The sequence below is a fragment of the Quercus lobata genome, chromosome 4, assembly GCF_001633185.2.
Source record: "Quercus lobata isolate SW786 chromosome 4, ValleyOak3.0 Primary Assembly, whole genome shotgun sequence".
Taxonomy (NCBI): Eukaryota; Viridiplantae; Streptophyta; class Magnoliopsida; order Fagales; family Fagaceae; genus Quercus; species Quercus lobata.
This window is the reverse complement of record NC_044907.1, coordinates 93,243,444-93,265,855: the sequence shown is the minus strand read 5'-3', so window position 1 is coordinate 93,265,855 and position 22,412 is coordinate 93,243,444. Positions and strand designations below refer to the sequence as shown.

The window sequence follows — 22,412 nt, the reverse complement described above, 5'->3', positions numbered from 1 at the left end:
TGGAACTATTCACATGCGTGGCGTGGTTTATTTGTTTTAGGAGGAACAAGAAAAGGCTAAATGACTGTGCCTTCCTCCTGAGAAAATCCTTGATATAGCTTTGACACTACTGAAGGAATTCTCGGAAAAACCGGCATAGCAATCACATACTGCATGACCATGTGTTGTGAAGTGGAAACCACTTGGACTTGAAACCTACAAAGTCAACTATGATAGGATGATGTTTACAAAGTTGGGTGAAGCTGGAATTGGTATTGTGGTTAGAAATGAAAAAGGCGTAGTGATGGCCTCCCTTGTAGAAAAAATTCCGAGTCCAGATAGTGTCGAAATACTTGAGGCTTTGGCGGCTAGGAGAGTTGCAATCTTCTCTGTGGAATTGGGTCTTCATCAGGTGGTCATTGAAGGCGATTTAGAAATTGTGTTTAAAGCCTTATCGGGTCGGTGTTTTTAGCATTCTGGTATTGGTCATATTATCAAAGACTGTAAATTTATTTCGGGTTTCCTACAAACCTGTTCCTTCTCACATACTCGAAGGCAGGGCAACTGTGTGGCTCATGCCTTAGCTAAACGAGCAATGATGTCTTCCCCTCTCTTAGTTTGGATGAAGTCTGTTCTTCCAGACATTTCTTACTTAGTTTTCGTTGATGTAATTCCTTAATTCTGCATTAATAAAATTGAATTATATTCCTCTCACAAAAAAAAAAAAAAAAAAAACCAGTTTTGCTTTGTAGCGGTTGAACTCAACATTAGTTACCCACAGGGGGAAGGACACTGAACAGCGGCATTTATATCATGATGATGTGGGTCCTACTATTTCATCAGACGGTCGTAATTGAATCAATCAAGCATGAGACATCAAATTATTAATGTGGTTATTGTCTTATTGAATAGTTTTAGACTTTTAGTTTCCACTTATGGACACTTTTTTTTTTTTTTTTTTAACCATGTTAGCACTTCAATTCACTTTTTAAAACATTATTTTAATCATACGCAAAAATGTTTAATAAAATTGAGCACAATTTTTATTCACTTTTTTTTTGTTTATATATTCAAGTTTGAACACTCAAACTCGAACACAAATTGTTGCTATTGCAACTTCACTTAATTATAGAATTATCTAACAATGTTAATTTACCTAAATAAATAGGTATTTAACATATAACTTGATGAATTAATAATAATTAAACGAAGATTAATTTCATATAAAAAACCAATAATCATGGTTCATGTTTAAAATTAACATAAAATTAAAAATTTATTTTTTTTATTAAAAAGAAATTTAATTTACAGTGGATAAGGTGAGTCATAATGAAGGAAAGCTAAAATCTAATTTCAAAATTTGATTTTGGAGAGAGAGAGAGAGAGATTGTTTGGTGTATAGCTGAATAAGAGATCGAGATCAAAGTTTCTTTGGGTAAAAGTAATGGGAGATAGTGGGAGTGCCTTATTGGAGATATTTTCGGTGTTAGAAAGAGATAAAAATGAAGACTTATTTATATCATTATGCCGGAGGCCATGACCAATTGACCATGATTGCCAGCTATAAAAGTAATGAGTAATGTTAGGCAATGGAAAATTATTAGGTACTCCTAGAGTACCATAAATGCGTACTCCCTCCTCTGACATGAATGGTGGGTCTTACATTGAATTTAATTAGTGGGACCCACTATTTATGTGAGAGGAGGGATTATGCATTTATAGTACTCTAGGAGTACATAATAATTTCCCGTTAGGCAATAGGCATGATTAGAAGACTTTGGTCACCATTGAATGCTATGTTAAATGCTTATGCATTATGAGTTTGGATCCACTCATTTTGATATTCATAGCCAGTAAAGAGAGTCAAGACTCAAGACACTACTTTTCTTTTGAACTTTTTCTTTTTCATTTTTAATTTTTTTAATTTTTTAATTATTTTAAGTTTTGTTCTATAATAAGTTTAGGAATGCAATATTTTGTTTTACAATTACTAAAATAAAGTGTTTGTAATTAACGTTAAGAAAAGTGATATCAGTGATAAGCCTATTTTAAGGTGATAATGTACGAGTTACAACCTATTACAAGAATTGTTGTGAAAATTTCTTCTTAAATCATTGTAATTGTGAGAGTGCTAGACTCAATGCGAAGTCAAACTCTTAGTGGGTTAGTGAATTCTTTATTACTGCTCACCTATCATACACTCATGACTCATTTGTGTTTTATTCAATTGGCACACTACAAGTCTTTGGCCCCAACGTGTGAGAAATGGATTCTATGAATTTGAAAAGAGTCTCATTGAAACTATCCATTGACTAGTTGTCTAACAAATGTCGGAATAATTGTCGGCATGTGACTTCTCCTGAAAATTTTTCCACCAAAAAATTATATCCAATTTAACCAATCATCACAAATGCCACATAGAACCATAACAACTACCACCAAACATATCTAAGATTTTAGTATTAAAAAAAATTGCAATTTCAAAATTTTTTTTCAATAAGGCATAAGTTCTATTTATCCAGATTGTAATATATATATATATATATATATATATATATATATATATATATAAATTAAATTCCAATCCATAAAAAATTAATGATCGATAAAATATAACTAAATTTTGTTTATAATTAATGGATTATAATTAACTCAACCGATAAAATCTCTTATAGTTGAATAAAAAAAAACAATTAGGATTTGAGATTATACGGTTTGTATTAATAAATTATAACAAAACATTAGTCCCATAATTTGGTGCCTTTGACCTTTTATCCTATTAAAAAATATTGTTTGTAATTATCCACACTTATTATATATAATTTTTTTATTTAATCAAGGTATTTGTTTGTTTATATAATAAAATCACGAAAATTTTTAAAAAATTCATTAAAAAAATAGAATAAAGCTAAAGTCAAACTATTTTAGAACATTTTTTCGTTTATGTAATCAATTCTTACTAGTCTTCGTCAAAACTTTTGCTTACTAATAATAACTCACCACATCATATTGTTTGTAAAAAATATTGTAAAATAGTTTGTAACTCGTGAAATTCGGAAACATACTCATAGTCGTCGCTATAGCTACGAACGAGAACACAGACTCAAGACTAGTCTTCCTCTTGGAGTTGGTGACCCTTTTAGAACTCGCCCTTGTCTCCTTAAATTCCTTTATCCCGATCAGATTATGGTCAAATTGAGAGTTCAAACTCTAATTAGGAACTCCTTTTTTTTTTTTTTTTTTGGGATAACCAATTTCATATTAAACATTCAATTTAATGGTTTGAGCAACAGAGTACAACTTCAGACTTACAAAATGCACTTGAAGGCCATTTAGCCAATACATGAATAAAACTCTTAGATTGATTTTTCATAGAGAGAGAGAGAGAGAGAGAGAGTGGTAGAATTTCTAGAATACAAAATCCCCAGTTTATGCATGAAACATTAACCTTAAAGAAAAATTATGACATGGTACTTCCTTTCCTCATATAAATTGTGGGTACTACTAATTAAATGTATGGTTAGATCCATCAATTATTTGAAAGGAGAGAGTAGCATGTCTACTCTCAAAGAGTAGTGAATAATTTTCTAATCATAAAGTGTAAAATATATCTTTAATGATATAGTTAATCAACCATTTAATGATGTGTTAATCAACCACTAAATGAATGGATTAAATATTCAATTAGGGTCCTCAATTTCATGATTTAATGGTCAATCGAAGGTAAATATATCTGGCAGGGTTGTTGATCCACCACACACAATTTGTTACAAAGACAAGTTATGGAGGCAAAAATTGTGACTTTAATTATGATCCTAGCATTATCATCCCTAGAGCTTTGCATATTGTGGCCAAGGTCCATAATACACGAGATTTTACTCTCTTAGTGGCGCATCATAACCTCATTTAATGAGCCTCAAGTCGACGCATGTGATGGTGACTACCTCTACTAATGGTGCCATATACGGCCTCCTATCTCTGCCGAGGTGATATTTCTAATGATATCTGCCAAAGATATTTCAGCTATTTGAGAAATTTCATCACTAGTCGGTGTCCAACAAGTAGCAGTGCCATCATATGGTACGACTAATTTTTGAGCACCTGTTCTATTGAACGAACTTGTAGATGAAGTTTTAGGAACAGGTAAATTATTTAAGGCAGGTAATCGGTCAGTGGGTAATAGTGATGGTGATGGGAATGGTTTTAGTCATTGGTTGTTGCAATGTACGAGAGATATAAATGGTATTGAATGAAGAAATTCTTACAGAGAGAATTTCTGGATTGAAGCAATGGTTGAATAACCGAAGGTGTTGCAGAAGAGAAAGAATAAAGAGAGAGAGAGAGAGAGAGAGAGAGAGAGAGAGAGAGAGAGAGAGAATTTGAGAGAAAAAACTTCTATATTGAAAAACTCTTTTTGTTGCTTAATGATACAACTGAGCCTTGCTCACTATTTATAATACAATCTATTTTTCATGCCACAATAACTGTCATTTGAACCAGCCAAAACGTCACCATTTGAGAGCTTCTCATCCACTTGTAGATAATCAAATGCTGCGTTTTGTCCAAGACTGATTTATGAAACGATGCGTTCCACTCAGTAGCAACAGATATATTAATCTTGTCTTGAAACTCTATCGTTTTGGTCCTTCTGCTTCTTCCTTGAGTTGATTTTAGAATCACCATCTTCAACATCCCCCCTCAAACGACGGGGGAGGAATCCACCAAGAGTCTACATCTTTGAAGAAGAAACAAAGGAGCTGGTAAAGGCTTTGTAAACACATCAGCTAAATTGTCCTTGCCTGAAACAAAGCCCACACACAAGTCTCTGCAAAGGACCTTTTCCCGAGCATAGTGGAAATCAACCTCTATATGTTTTGTACGAGAGTGGACAACTGGATTTGCAGAGAATGCTATGACAGAAACGTTGTCACACCAAATCATTGGAAAATGAGAAAGGAAAATACGAAGTTCTTTGAATAAAATTCTAAGCCAAGACAATTCCGTAGTTGTTGTTGCTAAGGCAAGATATTCAGCTTTTTTGAGGATCGCAAAACTGTGTTTTGCTTCTTAGCAGACCATGAAATAAGACTAGGGCCAAGAAACACAAGTAAGCCAGTGGTGGAGCAATGATCAGTTGGGTCCCCCGCCCAATCTGCATCAGAAAATGCAGTGAGGGTCAATGGACCTGGGGTAAAACTAATGCCATGAGTCAAGGCCCCCCTAACATATCTCAGAACATGCTTGGGAACTTCTAGATGAGCTGAGGTAGGACTGCTCATGAATTGGCAGAGTTGGTGAACACTAAAAGCAAGTTTTGGACTAGTAAAGGTTAGATATTCAAGAGCACCAACCATACTCCTATACTTAGTATGATCTGTCAAAGCAATACCATCATGAGGAAGCAACCTTGTTGAAGGGCAGCAAGGAGTTTTGGTAGGCTTAGAATTCTCCATGTGGAATCAATGAAGAACATCAAAGGCATATTTGGATTGTGCGAGAGTAAGGCCAAACTGTGTATGAGTAATCTGAATATCCAAGAAATAGCTGAGTGGCCCCAAATCCTTCAATTCAAAAGCCTGACTTAGAGCTGAGATGAGATACGAAATTTAATCTGGACTATTACCTATTATTATGATGTCATCAACATATACGAGGAGATAGATAATGGCATTGGCAAATTGAAAAATGAAGAGAGAACTGTCAATCACTAATGTAGTGAAGCCAAGATGAAGAAGATGAAATGTAAACCTCTCAAACCAGGCCCTTGGTGCCTGTTTGAGAACATAAAGAGATTTTTGTAACTTGCAAACATAATGAGGGTGAATTGGATCCACATAATTAGGGGGCTGCTACATGTAGACTTCTTCTTTGAGATAGCCATGTAAAAAAGGAATTAGACACATCAAGTTGCCTCAAGGTCAATTACAACTCATTGCAATTGCCAAAACAAGCCTCATAGTGGCAGGTTTTATCACAGAAGGTTTCATGAAAATCAATTCCTACTTGTTAATGAAAACCCTTGGCCACTATTCTAGACTTATACCTTGAGATGGAACCATGACTATTGAGCTTGAGTTTAAAAACCCACTTGCACCCAACAAGATTCACATGAGGAGGTGCAAGAACCAAAGACCAAGTCTGCTGCTTTTAAAGTGCCTTAAACTCAGCATCCATTACCTCACACCATTTGGGATATCGGGTAGCTATCTTATAGGAAGGAGGTTTAGTATAGGTATAATCTAGAACAACTTTATAATAGAATTTGGACATTGGTTTGGTAATGCCACTCCTAGATCTGATTGGAGACAATGTCATTAGATGTGGACTGTGTGGTTGAAGGCTTAGGTAAAGTAGTAAGAGGTAAAGTAGTAGGAGCTATAGAAGAGAGGTCAAGTGGTGGTGTAGCTGGTGGATTTTGAACAGGTGATAGTTGGGGCATAAGTGATGATGGAGGTCTGAGTTGATCAGGGAAAGAGGCAGATGAAGGCTGATGAGAAGTGATCAACTCACAAGTACTGACACTGAGGCAGGTGAGGAATAAGCACCTAGTAAAGATGGATGATTTGAGGAATGTAGATACAATTGATTTGATAGCCAAAGTGAATTAGAAAAAGCACTGGTAGAGGGTGATGTAGTAGCAGGAGAAGTGAGTTGTGGAAAAGGAAATTTTGACTCATTGCAAAGAACATGTCTAGAGATGTAAAGATGTTTGGTTTGAAGATCAAAACAAAGGTATCCTTTTGAGGTAGAAGGGTAGCCTAGAAAGATGCACTCCTTGGTTCTAGGTTCAAGTTTATGACTAGTGTATGATTTGAGATGAGGATATAGCATGCACAACCAAAAACTTTCAATTGTGTAAGGTCAGGTGGTGAGGAATACAATTTGTACCAAGGATATTGAAAATCAAGAACAGGAGTAGGGAGTAGATTAATCAGAGTAAGAGTTGTTTGCACAGCATAGGACTAGCAAGAAAAAGGCAGTGAAGACTGTGACAGAAATGAGATTGTGGTTTCAATGAGATGCTTGTGTTTCCTCTCCACAAGACCATTTTGTTAAGAAGTGTAAGGACAAGAAGTTTGATGAATGATACCTTGTTGGAGAAAGAAAGTTTTAAACTCATTTGAGGTAAATTTACCACCTCCATCAGACCTAAAAGTCTTGATCTTGGTGGAGAACTGATTTTCAATTATAGCTTTAAAATGAACAAATTTAGTAAAGACCTTTGATTTTGACTTAAGTAAGTAAAGCCAAGTGAACCTTGTGTAGTGATCAACAAAAAGAACATAATATCTGAAGCCATTTATGGAATTTACAGGTGTAGGACCTCACAAATCAAAATGAACAAGTTCAAAAGGAGAGGAAGCAATAAATTAAGATTTAGGAAAAGGAAGATTGTGCATTTTACCATACAAGCAGTGTGTACAAGAATGATCAACAGAATTACACTTATTCATTACAGATTTGATATTAGGAAAAAGGATTTTGAGTACTTGATCATGAGGATGACCAAGCCTCATATGCCAAAGAGATTAATTGAAAGCAGTATGCCTAGCAACAATGTTGCAGACCTTAGATGACAAACAAAGTTGTGATGCTTTATGAGGATAGATGGGATAAACTCCACCTTCACTCTTGCCCTGGTAAAACACTTTCCCCATGGCCAAAGCCTGAATGGAAAGGAGATTTTCATCAAAATAGCACCAGCCATTGTTATAATGACAGATTTTATGGACAAATGCAAGATTTGATGCAATAGAAGGAACTCTAAGAACACTATTAAGATGCAAGGTAGAATAAGAGGAGGGAATAAAGGAATTACTAATATGAGTAATAGGCAAATTTTGGCCATTGCAAACAGTAAGGTGATCTTGACCATTGTAAGGCTTTGGAAAGCTGAGATGGTTGAGGCTAGATGTGACATGATCCATAGCAACACTATTAGCTAGCTAAGGTTGCTCCTGAGCAAGACAAGCATTGGATGTAGTGGACATTACATCAAGTTTCTTAGGTGGATGCTTGCCTTGATAGGCATAATCCATCCTATAATAACAAGCAATTGCCAAGTGTCCAAGCTTTCCACAAATTTGACAAGTTGGCCCCTCTAACCTTGAACTTGGAGCATTGGACTGAGATTGTTGAAATTAATTAAAATGAGAATATTGAGGTGATTGACCATTAGATCCTCTACCTCCTCTACCACCTCTATTGTTGTAATTTCCTCTACCCTTTCCGCTATTATATGACTGAGTATAACCACTATTGCCATTAGGTTTTGAATTGGCTTCATTCAAGGACTCTTCCTCTGCATTTAGCATAGTTGAGAGTTCATCAAAGCTCAATTGAGTACTCTTGATCCTTATAGCAGACCTAAATGCATTATACTCCTTAGGAAGACCCTTAATTGCTATATGAAACAACTCTTCATCATCTACAATTACACCAACTGCTAGTAGTTTATCCCTCATAACTTTGATTTTCTGCAGATAGAGATCCACAGAATCAGCTCCCTTCTTAAGGTTGTGCAATTCACCTTTAAGATTCATGATGTGTGACAAGAGATAGAAGAAAATCTATTCTTTAATACTTTCCAAACCTCCATAGTAGAGGTACAACCAACAGTGACTGCTAGGATAGAAGAAGATAGAGTTGAACTCATGAAAGTCAGCAATGCCTTTTCCTTCGATTTCCAAATCAAGAAATTTGGATTTAGAATTGAAGTGAAATTACCAGAAAGATCTTCAAGAAATTTGTCAGGGATAAGTTGAGGCTCTTCAAGGAGCTCAAACAAGGAGTAAATCTCTAAAACCATGGAGATTTGATGCTTCCACACAATATAATTTGTGTTGTCTAGCTTCACAGTCATCATATTCGTCATGTTTGAGAGTAGCAAAAGTGGTTGATTGATCAAATTCACTGAAGAACTTGAAGAAGTAGAGGAAAAAGCTGTTGTTGTTGAGTTTGCTGCAACCATCATTGAAGCTGAAGCTGCCATTGTTGAATTCTAAGGTGGCTCTAATACCATGAAGAAATTCTTACAAAGAGAATTTTTGGATTGAAGCAAGATTTAAGACTAAAGTAAATATTAAATAACCAAAAATATTGCAAAAGAGAGAGAATAAAGACAGAGAATTTGAATGAAAAAACTTCTATATTGAAAAATTCTTTTAGCTGAATTGGCACCTCCCCATGTACAAAGTGCTTGGGGGTCTAAAGGGAAAAGGGATCAAGCTGCCGGGTTAGCAGCATATTGTAATTATTTCTCACCAAAAAAAAAAAAAAAAAAAAAATCTTTTTCTTGCTTAATGATACATCTGAGCCTTGCTCACTATTTATAATACAATCTGTGATCATAACAGAATAATTAGGAGCTCCAAATTATACGAATCAAGTCCGTGATTTTAGGGAAGATAAACTACAACAGAAACTGTTTTTCGTGCCACAATAACTGTCATTTGAACCAGCCAAAACGTCACCGTTTGAGAGCTTCTCATTCACTTAACTTGTGGACAATCAAAAGCTGCGTTTTTCCCAGACTGATTAATGAAACGAAGCGTTCCACTCAGTAGCAACAGATATATTAATCTTGTCTCCAAACTCTGTCGTCTTGGTCCTTCGGCTTCTTCCTCGAATTGATTTTGGAGAAAGTCCAAGTCTGTTGCCAGGCGAAGGAAAAGAGTTTGAGATCCTTAGCCCAAGTTGCTATCTACGGTATGCCAACTACTCTTCTATTGAACAACCACTAGCACCGCCTTTGCCCGTCGCCGCCGCCACCGCCACCGCTGCCGCTGCCATCTGATAATGGTAAGACACGTAGATTTTTATTTCACATGGCAAGTTCCCCTGCATATTTAGGCTTTAATAAACCATCCAATTAGTCAAATTTGTAGTTCAATCCCCCCGTTTAATCATAGAATTGGGATTGAGATTAGAACTAATTCATCCGAAACCTCTGTTTGGGAAAGATTATATCCTGCAACAGTAATAAGGGATCAATGCAGTTGCTGCAGCCAATACCCTCACTCAAGAGGGGGGTCTCATAATTAAGTATGTTTCGTAAGATAATTGTTTTTTATTTTTTGGCTAGTGACCATTTTTAACTTAGGAGTATTTAATTTGACAAACAAAAAAATAATCCCACATAGGCGAAAAATAAAAGGTATGGTAATCGGTTACTTCCCTGAGATGGGAAATATTTCTTGCCCAGTTGGTACATGTTGTCCTAGCAGGAGTATTGGACTGCAATTTTCATTCTAGGTATTCTATTGAATCTAGACTGCTACAAAACTATGCGATATCACTTGGTTTTTTTCTTTCACAATTTTCTTTTGCTGTTGCACACCAAGGAATATGTTGTGGTATCTATTCTATTCTTTTTTGTTTTTTTTTTCCCACTTATTTCTTGGTTTCGTGGTGATGAGTTGTGGTTTTTGTATCAATTAAGATAATTGAAGAAGAAAACTTTTCTGAGGAAAATAAACTTGGGAGAGGTGGATTTGGGGAAGTTTACAGGGTAGAAAAGCATTATGATATGAAATGCATTATTCAATTCCTAGGAGTTGAGTTAAATAATCATTTTTCTACATTACTCTCATACATACATGTGTGTGGACATGCATACAGGGTAGGCTATTTAATGGTCAAGAGATAGCTGTGAATAGGCTTTCAAGAAATTCTAGACAAGGAGATCTAGAATTTAAGAATGAAGCCTTGTTAGTAGTCAAGTTCCAAAACACCAAAATTTAGTTAGGCTCCTTGGATTTTGCTTAGAAGGAAGAGAAAGACTTTTGAACAAAGTTTAACTATAAAATTTGTTGTAACCTTAGGCTACAACCTTACTCAATAAAATAAACATTACTATATATTTTGAAAATCTAACCCTTGAATTTCATGTTCTTTACTTTCTTAATACACATGTCAAATTTTGTATCAATCAAATATTATTTACTGTATGATCTAAAAACTAATATTTTTTTGCATAATTTTAAACTACAAAAACTTGAAATTGAAACAATTTATTGAAGACATAGTTATTGATTTTTAGTTTTCTCAAAATTTTACAAGCATGAAAGATATAAGAAGAATATGTAATTCAATGGTGGATTTGTCAAAATTCACCTCCAATAAAATGATATTGAACAAGATTGTAACCTAAGACTACAACCAATTTTGTAACTAAACTTTATTCAATACTTTTTATCTAAGAATTCGTACCTACTACAAGCCTTGATAACTACATATTTAGCACTTTTTTCATTTCATTTCTATTTTTTTATTATAATAAAAAAATTTGTTAAACAAGAATCTTGTTCTTTTTGTTGAGAAACTAATTTTTTAAATATTTGATGAATAATTTGATTTACGGAATCTATAGATCTAACGAAGCGACCAAATTAGATTGGGAAGGGCATAACAAAATCATAAGAGACATTGCTCGAGGGATTCTGTATCTTCTTGAGGATTCCGACTTCGGACTTCGGATAATGTGACACATTTGTATTGAAGGGCATAAATACCAAGAAACTTTGACCAAATACCATTTTTTTTTCCTAAGACTGAAAGTCTTAACACATTTGAGAAAATAATGGGCGTTATTATTACTCACACTTTGTATTTCGATAACTGAAACCATGAATTTAACTCACAATTTCAATTTATGACACTGCGTGTAAAAGATTTCGCCCGAAAATAATTTATTTGGAGAAAATTATTTCTTTCGGATGAATGATAATCATCTATATATAAGCATGTGGTCTGGTCAAGTAACGAATTTTCTGTTGAAGCCTAGGAGGTAAAATGTGTTCTTTCCAACACTCCAGAGCCTTTTTTTTTTCCTATCATCAGTAGTCTTTGCTCTTACAAGCTACATTAATTCCCAGCCTGAGCCAATCTACAATTATCACTATAGTTCAGTTGGACTAGGATCTCTTGAGCAAGCCAACGATGACTACCTATCCAACCTCACAGTCCTCTTGGATTCTTTATCCTCCAAAGCTTCCCAAAACTACAACTTCTACAAAGCTATATCTAACAATACTGCCATCTACGGCCTCTTTCTCTGCCGAGGTGATCTTTCTCAATATACTTGCCAAACCTGTGTCAGCAATGTGAGCAATTATATCAAAACTCGGTGTCCAGGTAAAAGTGCCATGGCATGGTACAACGAATGCAGTTAAGGTACTCTTGACATTAATTTCTTTGGAGTGCCACAGACAGAGCCACAGGTGTTCATGTGGAATGCCCAGAATAATATTACTGCACCTGAAGAACCTAATTTTGGAGCACTTGGTCTTATGAACAGCCTGAGAGATAAAGTTTTAGCAACAGAAATGTTGTTCAAGGCAGGTAATATGTCAGTTGGTAATGGGAATGGTTTTAGATATGGGTTGGTGCAGTGTACAAGAGATATCAATAGCACTCAATGCGGAAATTGCCTACAAATACTGATTGAGAAAGTTCAAGACTGTTGCCAAGCAAGGACAGAGTTTCGAATAATAAGCCCAAGTTGCTTTCTAAGGTAAGGCAACTACTCTTTGTTTCTAGAAGCATCAGCCCCTGTGCTGCCACCGTTGCCATCGCCATTGTTGCCATCTCCGTTGCCGTCGCCATCACCGTTGGCATCGCCATTGTTGCCATCGCCACTGCCTGGTAATGGTAAAATATATACTAATTTGGATTTTTCATGGATAGTTCCCCTAAATATTTTGGACTTATTTAATTGCAGAATCTGACCACTCTGTGGATGAACCCTCCCCACTTTGTAGGGGAAAAAATCCTCAACGTTTAAAATGGATTAATTTCATGCTTCATATCAAGTATTATAAATCTAAAAGTGATAGGATTTTGGTTGGTATATTTCATGAAAATGCAATCAAGATCGAGTCTATAACGCATGTCAAAAGTTCATGATTTATAAGAGTACATGCCAAATCACTATCCATATTATTAATAGCGGACGCGGGTAGACTTGGAGTAAGCTAAAACACATTAATTTTTGTATGTTGTGCTTAATATTTTATTGTCTCATATTTAACAACAATTGGTAGCAAAGCTTCCACTATCGCACGATATTAAATAATTTGTTGCAGAATATGTTTAGGGTTTAAACAATACTTTTTCCTAGATTTATAGAAAAAAATCCGCTATGTTGCATTGAGATATAAAGCATGAGTTTACCAAAAATAAATAAATAAATAAAGCATGAGTTTTTTTTTTTTTTTTTTTTTTAATTTTTTTTTTTTAAGAAAAGCAGCATGAGATTTAAACACCACTATAATATTACGTTTGAAACCTACCCTTTTTTTTTTTTTTTTTCTAGTATCAAGAAGTACCCTTTCGTTGACCTTATAGGTAATACTCATAGTCATATCTAATGTGTTGATGAGTTGTCATTTATTTGTGAATTAATTATTAGGTCAAATTCAGCGGATACACATTTTATAATAAAAACATGCTCTTGGTTTTAGCAGGTAATGAAAGAAACATAACTCAAATTGCCATCATTGTCACGACTGTTATCATTCTGATACTTGTCATTAGTCTTTGCATCTTTTTAAAGTGAGAAAGAGGAAGCCAAAGGATTATTTTCAAGGTAAGTTCTCAGTGTTGCTTGTTATTTGAAAGCTATTTTCAGATACTTTAAGAGTCTTATTAACAAATTCCCTTAAGGCATTTGTTATTAGACCATTATTGAAAAATTTTGATACAATTTTCATGAAAAATATAAAAATGTGTAAAAAAAATTAGTTTTTTTTTTTTTTTTCTATAAAAAGTTTCCAAAAATATTTTTCAAATTAATGTTCTTAAGGTATTGGTTAACTTTTAGTATATTATAATAACAACTTTAACAATGTGTGTCATGTAAAGCATATATAGGAAATAATGTCTTTCTTATAAGTACATGGCAAAATTGTGGTAACGGCATTTAGCATTTTCAAAAAAGAAATAGTTGTAATGACCGTTCCCCCCAAATTTGATTATGTGACCACCTCAATCTTATAAAATTAGATCTATTGCCAGTTTAACTATAGAAAGTTTGTTTCAATATGTTACCATCTTTTAAAATTTCATTTATTTGGGTGAAAATTTTCTCTGTTTTCCAGTTTTTGTGCGACAGATGGTAACATTTTCCATTTTTCATTGTCAACAAAACTAGAAGCACATAGAAATTTTTTTTGGCTTCATACCTCCCCTTTCAAATCCTCTATGCTGCAACGGGCACTTCTTGACTTTCTGTGTTTTCCAGTTTTTGTGCCACCGTCAATCCAACCACATCTTTCAACTGCCCGTTGGCCACAAATCATCAGTCATTACAACCACCAATTGTCAACCACCGCTTGCCATTTAGCCCACCCTCTATCCAACCACCAATCTTCAGCCATAGTAACAACCAATTACTGGCCACCATCAGTTGCTACCAATAACTCACCGTCTATGTATTAAATTGAGAAATTTATTACATTTGATTTGAATTGAATCATGTCTAATAATTTCAAATCTCTTTGTAAAGCTTTGATTAGTTCTCCTCTGCAAGTAAATAAAATACTCATCCATTACATGCTCCTCTATGCAAGTGTTTTAGTCTAATTTGAAGATGAACTTGCCTCTATTAAATGTGTATATAACTTGTTCTTCTTTTGAAGAGCTAAATGTGAAGTCCTTGCAATTCGATTTTGGCACTATTATAATTGCGACAAATAACTTTTCTGAAGCAAATAAGCTCAGGAAAGGTGGATTTGGGGCAGTTTACAAGGTATGAGAATGTTATTATATGAACTGAACTATTAATCATATGTCCTAATGTGTTGAGCCAATAATGTGTGAAACAAATCTTTCTAATTCCTTGAAGTTAACTTAGAGATTATTCATTCATAATTATATTCTTACATATATACAGGGTAAGCTTTCAAATGGACAAGAGATAGCTGTGAAAAGATTATCAATGAACTCCAGACAAGGAGATTTAGAATTTAAGAATGAGGTCCTCTTAGTAGCCAAGCTCCAACATCGAAATTTAATTAGGCTCCTTGGGTACTGCATAGAAGGAAATGAAAGACTTCTCATCTATGAATTTGTGCCTAACATAAGCCTTGATCACTTCATATTTGGTATCTGTTCTTTTCAATATTAGTTTATAATCTGATCAGAATAATTTCAGTTACTGAAAAATATTTTAATTCCTTTTTGTTGAAAAATTCAATTTAGAATATTTGATTACTAATTTGGTTTCATGAATATTTAGATCTTACGAAGTGTGCACAATTAGGTTGGGAAAGGCGTTATCAAATAATAAGAGGTATTGCTAGAGGGATTCTTTATCTTCATGAGGATTCCCCGACTTCGAATAATTCATCGTGACCTTAAAGCTAGCAACATTCTATTAGATGCAGAAATGACTCCCAAGATTTCAGATTTTGGTATGGCAAAACTGTTTGTACCCGATCAAACTGAAGGCAGTACAAATAGAATTGTGGGAACATAGTAAGCATCAAAACTTGCTAGTTGCTAGAGCTAATGAATGCAATCCTAGCTACATGCATAGTAAAATTCATTTCAATAGATTACCTGTCAAAGTACCAACAAGAAAGCCATAAAAGAGTTGAAAATTGAAAATTTTGAATGTAACTATTATGAGCTCTATTGTCATTTACATTGATACTAGCTTTGTTAATATTGATATATAGTGGATATATGGCTCCTGAATATGCAATGACAGGACAATTTTCAGTGAAGTCAGATGTCTTTAGCTTTGGAGTGTTAATCTTGGAGATTGTAAGCGGTCGGAAAATTACCTGTTTACATAATGGAGAGGATAGGGAGTATCTTCTAAGCTACATGAGTATGAATATTCAAAGTTACATTTCCATTATTTTGAAAAAATAAATGATAAACTAAGATGTCGAAAAATTTCTTCTTTAACATGGTATATGCACATTGGTATACTTCTGCAGGCATGGAAAAATTGGATGGAGGGGACGGCTACAAATCTCATAGATCCTACATTGAGGGATAGTCCAATAACTGAAATAATGAGATGTATCCACACTGGACTACTATGTGTTCAAAAACAACCAGTTGCAAGACCAAATATGATTTCAGTTGTTGCCATGATTAATAGCGATTCTATCACTCTCCCTGTACCTACACAACCTGCAGATTTCACGCAGAGGCAGAGCGTTGTAGTATTGGACACACCATTGCAACAAGACATTGGTTCTCACGTAACTAAGTATGAGCTTTCAATTACTGAGTTATATCCAGATAAAGTTTTGTAAATAATCGTACAATAAGCACATTTGTCACGAAGTCTCCTGGTTTATTTATTTATTTATTGATTTATTGCTGAATAACTTCACTTCATTGCGAAGATACAAAATAGGGTACGGTACATAGGAATCTTCCCCATCTCCACCTTCAGTGCAAAAAAAAAAAAATTATTATGACCACTTTGTAATATTGTAGGCAACAAAATTTTGCAGTGGCATAATTAACTCAAGTTGCAGATTTATCATGTGACGGTGATTTGCAGCTTCAGAGATCAGATTTAGTGGTTACCAAAAGTCACCTGTTGTAAGAAAGTTAGTTAGGCTGTAATTGATCAGCTAGATGTCAGCCAATCACATTGTTGTTAGCCATCTGTTAATGCAGCAGCCAATGAGATTAGTTTGAAACTAAATAGTTAGTTAGTTCTTTGAGAACTAATGAGAATTAAGCCAATTAAATGGCACCCAACATTTATTTAGTAGTGTCAGATTTTGATGATGAAAATTACTTAGCCTTGATTGCAATTTTCAGAGATTGTGTTCTCTGTGCAGAGTTGTTTTCTACCTATAAGCTTCTCTAAACAACAGGTGGTCAATGGTCTGCTGACCTGTAACTTGGTCTGACATGGCTAGAATGAATGGTGATCAGTCATGATTTATGATTGAGCCGAGTGATGGTCGGTGGTGTGCTTCCAGAACCCAAATTTATATGTTATACAAGAAGTGATGCAGGGGTTTTCCTCGCCAAAACCAAAAAAAATAAAAAGTGCAAAATAGACAAAAAGTAGAACACGCCTAATTCAACAAAAAGAAAAAAAAGAAACAATACTCATTTACACACATTTACTTCTGAAAAATAATCTCAAATCTATGAGAGTCCTTGAATCCATAAAAAGAAATGGATCAAGAATCCACAAGATTGAGAGAATAATTTTGAAATTTAACTTGAAGGCCTATTTAAAGGCTCTGTAAAACTTGACAAACAAAAAAATATACTTTAAAATAAATCGTAATTAATTTCAAACCAAAATAGAACTTAATTTGACCTAAAAACATTAAAAGTACCCAAATTCAAAGAAATAAGTATTCTCAATCTAAATTTTTTTAAAAATACATAAAAAATATTAAAATTAATAAATTACAAAACTCAAATCGTAGATTATGTCCTACGTCAAGAAGGATGTTTTTCTTGGGCAACGAAGTTTGATTCGCATGTTATGGGCAGTAAAAATACGATTATTTTGCCAAATGTACTTGCTTTTAATCTGGTTATAAGGCTTTTTCAACCCCAAAATATGTCTCCATTTCATGCTATTTTTGCCAATTTGGTTAAAACAATTAAGGTACATTTGGTTGACGGAGTGAAAAAGTAGGAGAATACAAAATAAAGAAATGATAGAAAAGTGGGAGGATATAAAATATTTTAGTTTTCTCTTGTAGTGTTTGGTTTAGGGTGAAAAAGTGAAGGGATAGAAAATGTAGTTTGTATAGATTTACTTTTATGTCCCTACTAGATTTTTTTTTAAAAAAAAAAGTAAGAAATCAAAAAAAAAGAAAGAAGGGATGAACCAAAAAAAAAAAACAAAACATATGGAAAAAAAAAAACGAATGAACAAAAAAAAAAACTAGTTTACTTATCAAAAGAAAAGAAAAAAAGAAAGCAAAACCCAGTTAATGTTGAGCAACAGCACAGGTACACAAGCGTGCTTTTGTCAATTTTTTTTCTCTCTAGTTTTCTCCCCAATTTAGGATTGGCTGGCCTAAGAAGAAAACAACCGAGCCCCACTAGTTTCTTTTCCTCCCTTCCCTTCAACCAAACACTCACCATAAATGTTTTCTCTCCCATTTTCTCTTTTTTTTTTCATACTGCTTAAAATCTCCCAACCAAACATACCATTAAGAGTTTGGCTTACCTCCAATACTTTATAAAAATGAATTTCTTTTTGTTTTAATGAAGACTGCCACATCATCTACTAATTAAATAATAGGTGGAGATTAAAACCTACTATCACTTGCCATTGTATATTTAAAATAAAATAACATATCCAATAAAAAATATATTGGAGGTAAACCAAATCCAAACAATGAAACCTAATAGGGTTGAAAATTCTTAATTTAAGGTGACCAAAAAAAATCTCCCTTTTATTGAATTCCTTTAATCCATTCAAATTATGATCAAATTGAGAGTTCAAACTCTAATTAGGAACTCCCTTTTTTTTTTTTTTGAGAATCAATTTTATATTAAACATTCAATTTAATGGTTTGAGCGGCAGAGTTCAACTCTAGACTTACAAAATGTACTTGAAGGCTAGACTTACAAAATTTACTTGAAGGCTATTTTGCCAATATATGTATAAAACTCTTAGATTTGATTTCTCATAAAAAATGAGAGAGAGAGAGAGAGAGAGAGAGAGAGAGAGAGAGAGAGAGAGAGAGAGAGATACTAGAGTACAAAATTCCCGATATATGCATGAAACACTAACCTTCAAGAAAAATTATGACACTGTACTTCCTTCCCTAGTATAAATCGTGAGTCTTACTAATTAAATATGTGATTAGATCCATCAATTATTGAAAGGAGAGAGTAGCATGTCTACTCTCAAAGTGTAGTGAATAATTTTCTAATCATTAAGTGTAACATATATCTTTAATGATACGTTAATCAACCATTTAATGATGTTTTAATAGACCACTAAATGAATGGATTAAATATTCAATTAAGGTCCCCAATTTCATGATTTAATGGTAAAGTAAATATATCTGACAATGTTGTCAATCCACCGCTCACAATTTATCACAAAGACAAGTTATGGAGGCAAAAGTTGTGACTTCAGTTATCATCCTAGCTTTATCATCCCCAGAGCTCTGCATATTGTGCCAAGGTCCATAATACATGAGCTTTTACTCTGTTAGTGGCGCATCATAACCCCATTTAATGAGCCATCAAATAATAAATGTGGTTATTGTCTTATTGAATAGTTTTAGACTTTTTCCACTTATTGACACTTTTTTTTAAAACCATGTTAACATTGCAATTCACTTTTTTCTCAAAAAAAAAAGAAAAAAACACTTCACTTCACTTTAGCGACTACTAGAATATGGGAAATTGGGGAGGGCAACTTCGGAAATTCACTACTCTTGAATATCGGTGGTGAAATTCAATAGTAGCTAAGTTGTACGAAAAAAAATAAAGAGAAAAAAACACATGAGGAGGACGAATATTTCCTTGTACAGAGAGAGAGTTGGAAATCAAAATGTATTATTTTAACTATACGAAAAAATGTGTAATAAAATTGAGCACAATTTTTATTTACTTTTTTTTTTCTCTATATTCAAGTTTGAAAACTCAAACTCAAACACAAATTGTTGCTAATGCAAGTTCACTTAATGATAGAATTATCTAACAATGTTAATTTACCTAAATAAATATGTATTTAACCTATAACTTGATGAATTAATACTAATCAAGTGGAGATTAATTTCATATAGAAAACCAATAATCATGGTTCATGTTTAAAATATAACATAAAATTAAAATTTTATTTTTTGTTAAAAAGGAAATTTAAATTACCGTGGATAAGGTGAGTCATAGCGAAGGAAAGCTAAAATCTAATTTCAAAATTTGATTTTGAGAGAGAGAGAGAGAGAGAGAGAGAGAGAGAGAGAGAGAGAGAGAGAGAGAGAGAAAGAGAGAGAGAGAGAGAGAGAGAGAAATTGTTTGGTGTATAGCTAAATAAGAAATCGGGTGACTTAAGTTGATAATTTACTATGTGAGTGATTAGCTTACAAAATTAAAGTCTCAAGCTATTATAGGAATTTTATTATCAGTGAGGATATTCAACACACACACAACAATTCTTGTTGGGTGAAACTTAGGATTTCGATTGGATTGAATTTCCATTAGCCTACAATTTTTGGAGCCTTAAGGGGTGAAGGGTTTACACATCCCATAGATGCATTTTTCCTAATAAAATTAATTATTTTAGAACATTTTTCTAATAGAGAGACATATAACCTAAGACCCAATCCTGAATATATCATGTCAATAATTGTGAAAATTTATTGAGGTTTGTCTTTCAACAAATTGCTTTCTTTTATATATATTAAAGTGCCCTCAAGATATACTAGAGGAATTTCAATACAAAAAGTTCACGAATACAACTTTTGTCACAACTTGTTAAAGTGGTTTACAGTCATTTTTACATAGACTCGCTATTTTTCTTTTGTCAATCACAATCAATCACTTCAATAACTTGTAAAACATTAGGATTCTTTTTTTTTCAAAATAACACTAAAACTCAAACAATATTTTTAGTTAGCACGTTTTCAAAATTATTTAGGAAACTAACATCTCGAGTGCACGGGAGTCGATTTTGTTGTGCTAAATCGAGTATATTGAACTCAAGTTGTATGCATGGAAATTGAGCATTATAGACTCGAGTTCCATAAAGAGATCAAACGAAGCTGAAGAAACCCAAACTACATGAAGAAGAAAAGAAGAAAAACAAACCTGAATGAAGAAACCCAGACTAAATGAAGAAGAAAAACAAACCAGAAGAAACATGAAGAATATCAAACCAAACAAAAAACCACGAAGAAGGAACAAACCGGAAAGATTAAACCCAAATAGAAACCATGAAGAAGGCAAACCCCACGAACCCAGATCTCCCTAATGCAAACCATTCGGCTCAAACTGAACCCAAGCAGTGACAGCAAAGGTTCCAGGAGGCGGCGGTGGCTGCGACGAAGCTCCAGGCGAAGGTTTTCCTCTAATTCGTTGTTTTCTTGTCAGGGTCTTTTGGGTTCGTTGTTTTTCTTGTCTGGGTCTTTAGTTTGATGATGTTTGTTGTTCGTTGCTCTCAAGGAAATCGAGTTCTTCACACTCGATTTAGCTCAACAAAATCGACTCCCTTACACTCGAGATGTTAGTTTGCTAAATTGTTTTGAGAACGTGCTAACTAACAAAATTGTTTGAGATTTAGTGTTATTTTGGAAAAAAATCCAAAACGTTGTGTACCTATTGATTTCAAAAACCCCATTACCTTAGAAAACTAAAGGTGGTATTTTCGTCGTGGTCCAAACTTTACAAGTTGATAATTGGTTCTAGTGTACTGCCCCTAAAAGCCTCTATTTTTTTAGCAAAGGATTCTTGTCTTGTGAAAATTACATTCGTTTGCTAGCTTTGCATCTTAAAGATTGACAGCTTGTTTTTTAAACTCAGTCTAAACTTACCCACAAATGGACCACTGTAGCACAAGACCATCCAACAACCTAATCATGGACCCTAGTTTACCATGCTAGTCCAATAAAAAGGAGGTGGTATCTTATATATTAGATGTATATAGCATATCTTCCAAATTATGTTAGTCTCACATTCAATATGAGAAAGATGCTACATGTGCATCTAATACATAAAATACTTTTTCAATATAAAGAAACCTAGTATTTTCCTCAAATTTAAAGAGGTACGTATTTTAGGACAAAATTTAACTCTAATCATGTTTGGAGCCATTGACTACAACATCATTTAATATTTTTTTATTAGATGTGAATTTTGATAAATTCACTATTAGATTACATTTTCTTCTCATATCATCATGCTTGCAAAATTTCCAAACAATCAAAGATTAATAGCTATGTTATCAACAATTGTTTAAATTTCAAGTTTTTTGTAAAAAAAAATTATGCATAAAAAATAAGTTTATGAATCGAATAGTAAATAACATCCAATTGAACCGAAATTTGACATGCGTTTAATGTAATTCAACCGTTAGATTTTCAAAATATGTAATAATGTTATTTTTTTTTAGTGGATGTTGTAGCCAAACTTTGTCCTATATTTTATGCATTCAATACATATAAAAGTATTCTCATGTATAACATATGTGCAAGTGTCAATAGTGATGTTATGTATGCTACATGTACGAGAGAATTATTGCTCTACTTCTCCCTACTATAAATTGGATAGTTTTATATCCAATGGGTCAACTAATATTATGGCTTGCACACATCATAGCTAGTTGTCTTAAATAGTCATAAGTTTAGTAAATTGTTATTAATATATATTTTTTTAATTTATGGGTAATCTAAAATTTCATTTGTATGTAAAGTTGATGATTAATGATTCATGGGACATATATGAGGTAATAGAATACTAGCATGGGCCAAAGATAC

At 33.6% G+C, this 22,412-nt stretch overlaps 1 protein-coding gene and 1 pseudogene across 1 annotated transcript; one reads left to right on the top strand and one right to left on the bottom strand.

Annotated features, from left to right (window-relative positions):
* Positions 1-4,994: 4,994 nt before the first annotated feature.
* LOC115986186 (uncharacterized mitochondrial protein AtMg00810-like) lies at positions 4,995-5,432 on the bottom strand. The gene has a single exon (XM_031109041.1). It carries the CDS (start codon positions 5,430-5,432, stop codon positions 4,995-4,997), a length of 438 nt encoding a protein of 145 aa, XP_030964901.1.
* Positions 5,433-14,569: 9,137 nt separating this feature from the next.
* On the top strand, positions 14,570-16,250 carry LOC115986185 (annotated as a pseudogene).
* The last annotated feature ends 6,162 nt before the right edge of the window (positions 16,251-22,412 follow it).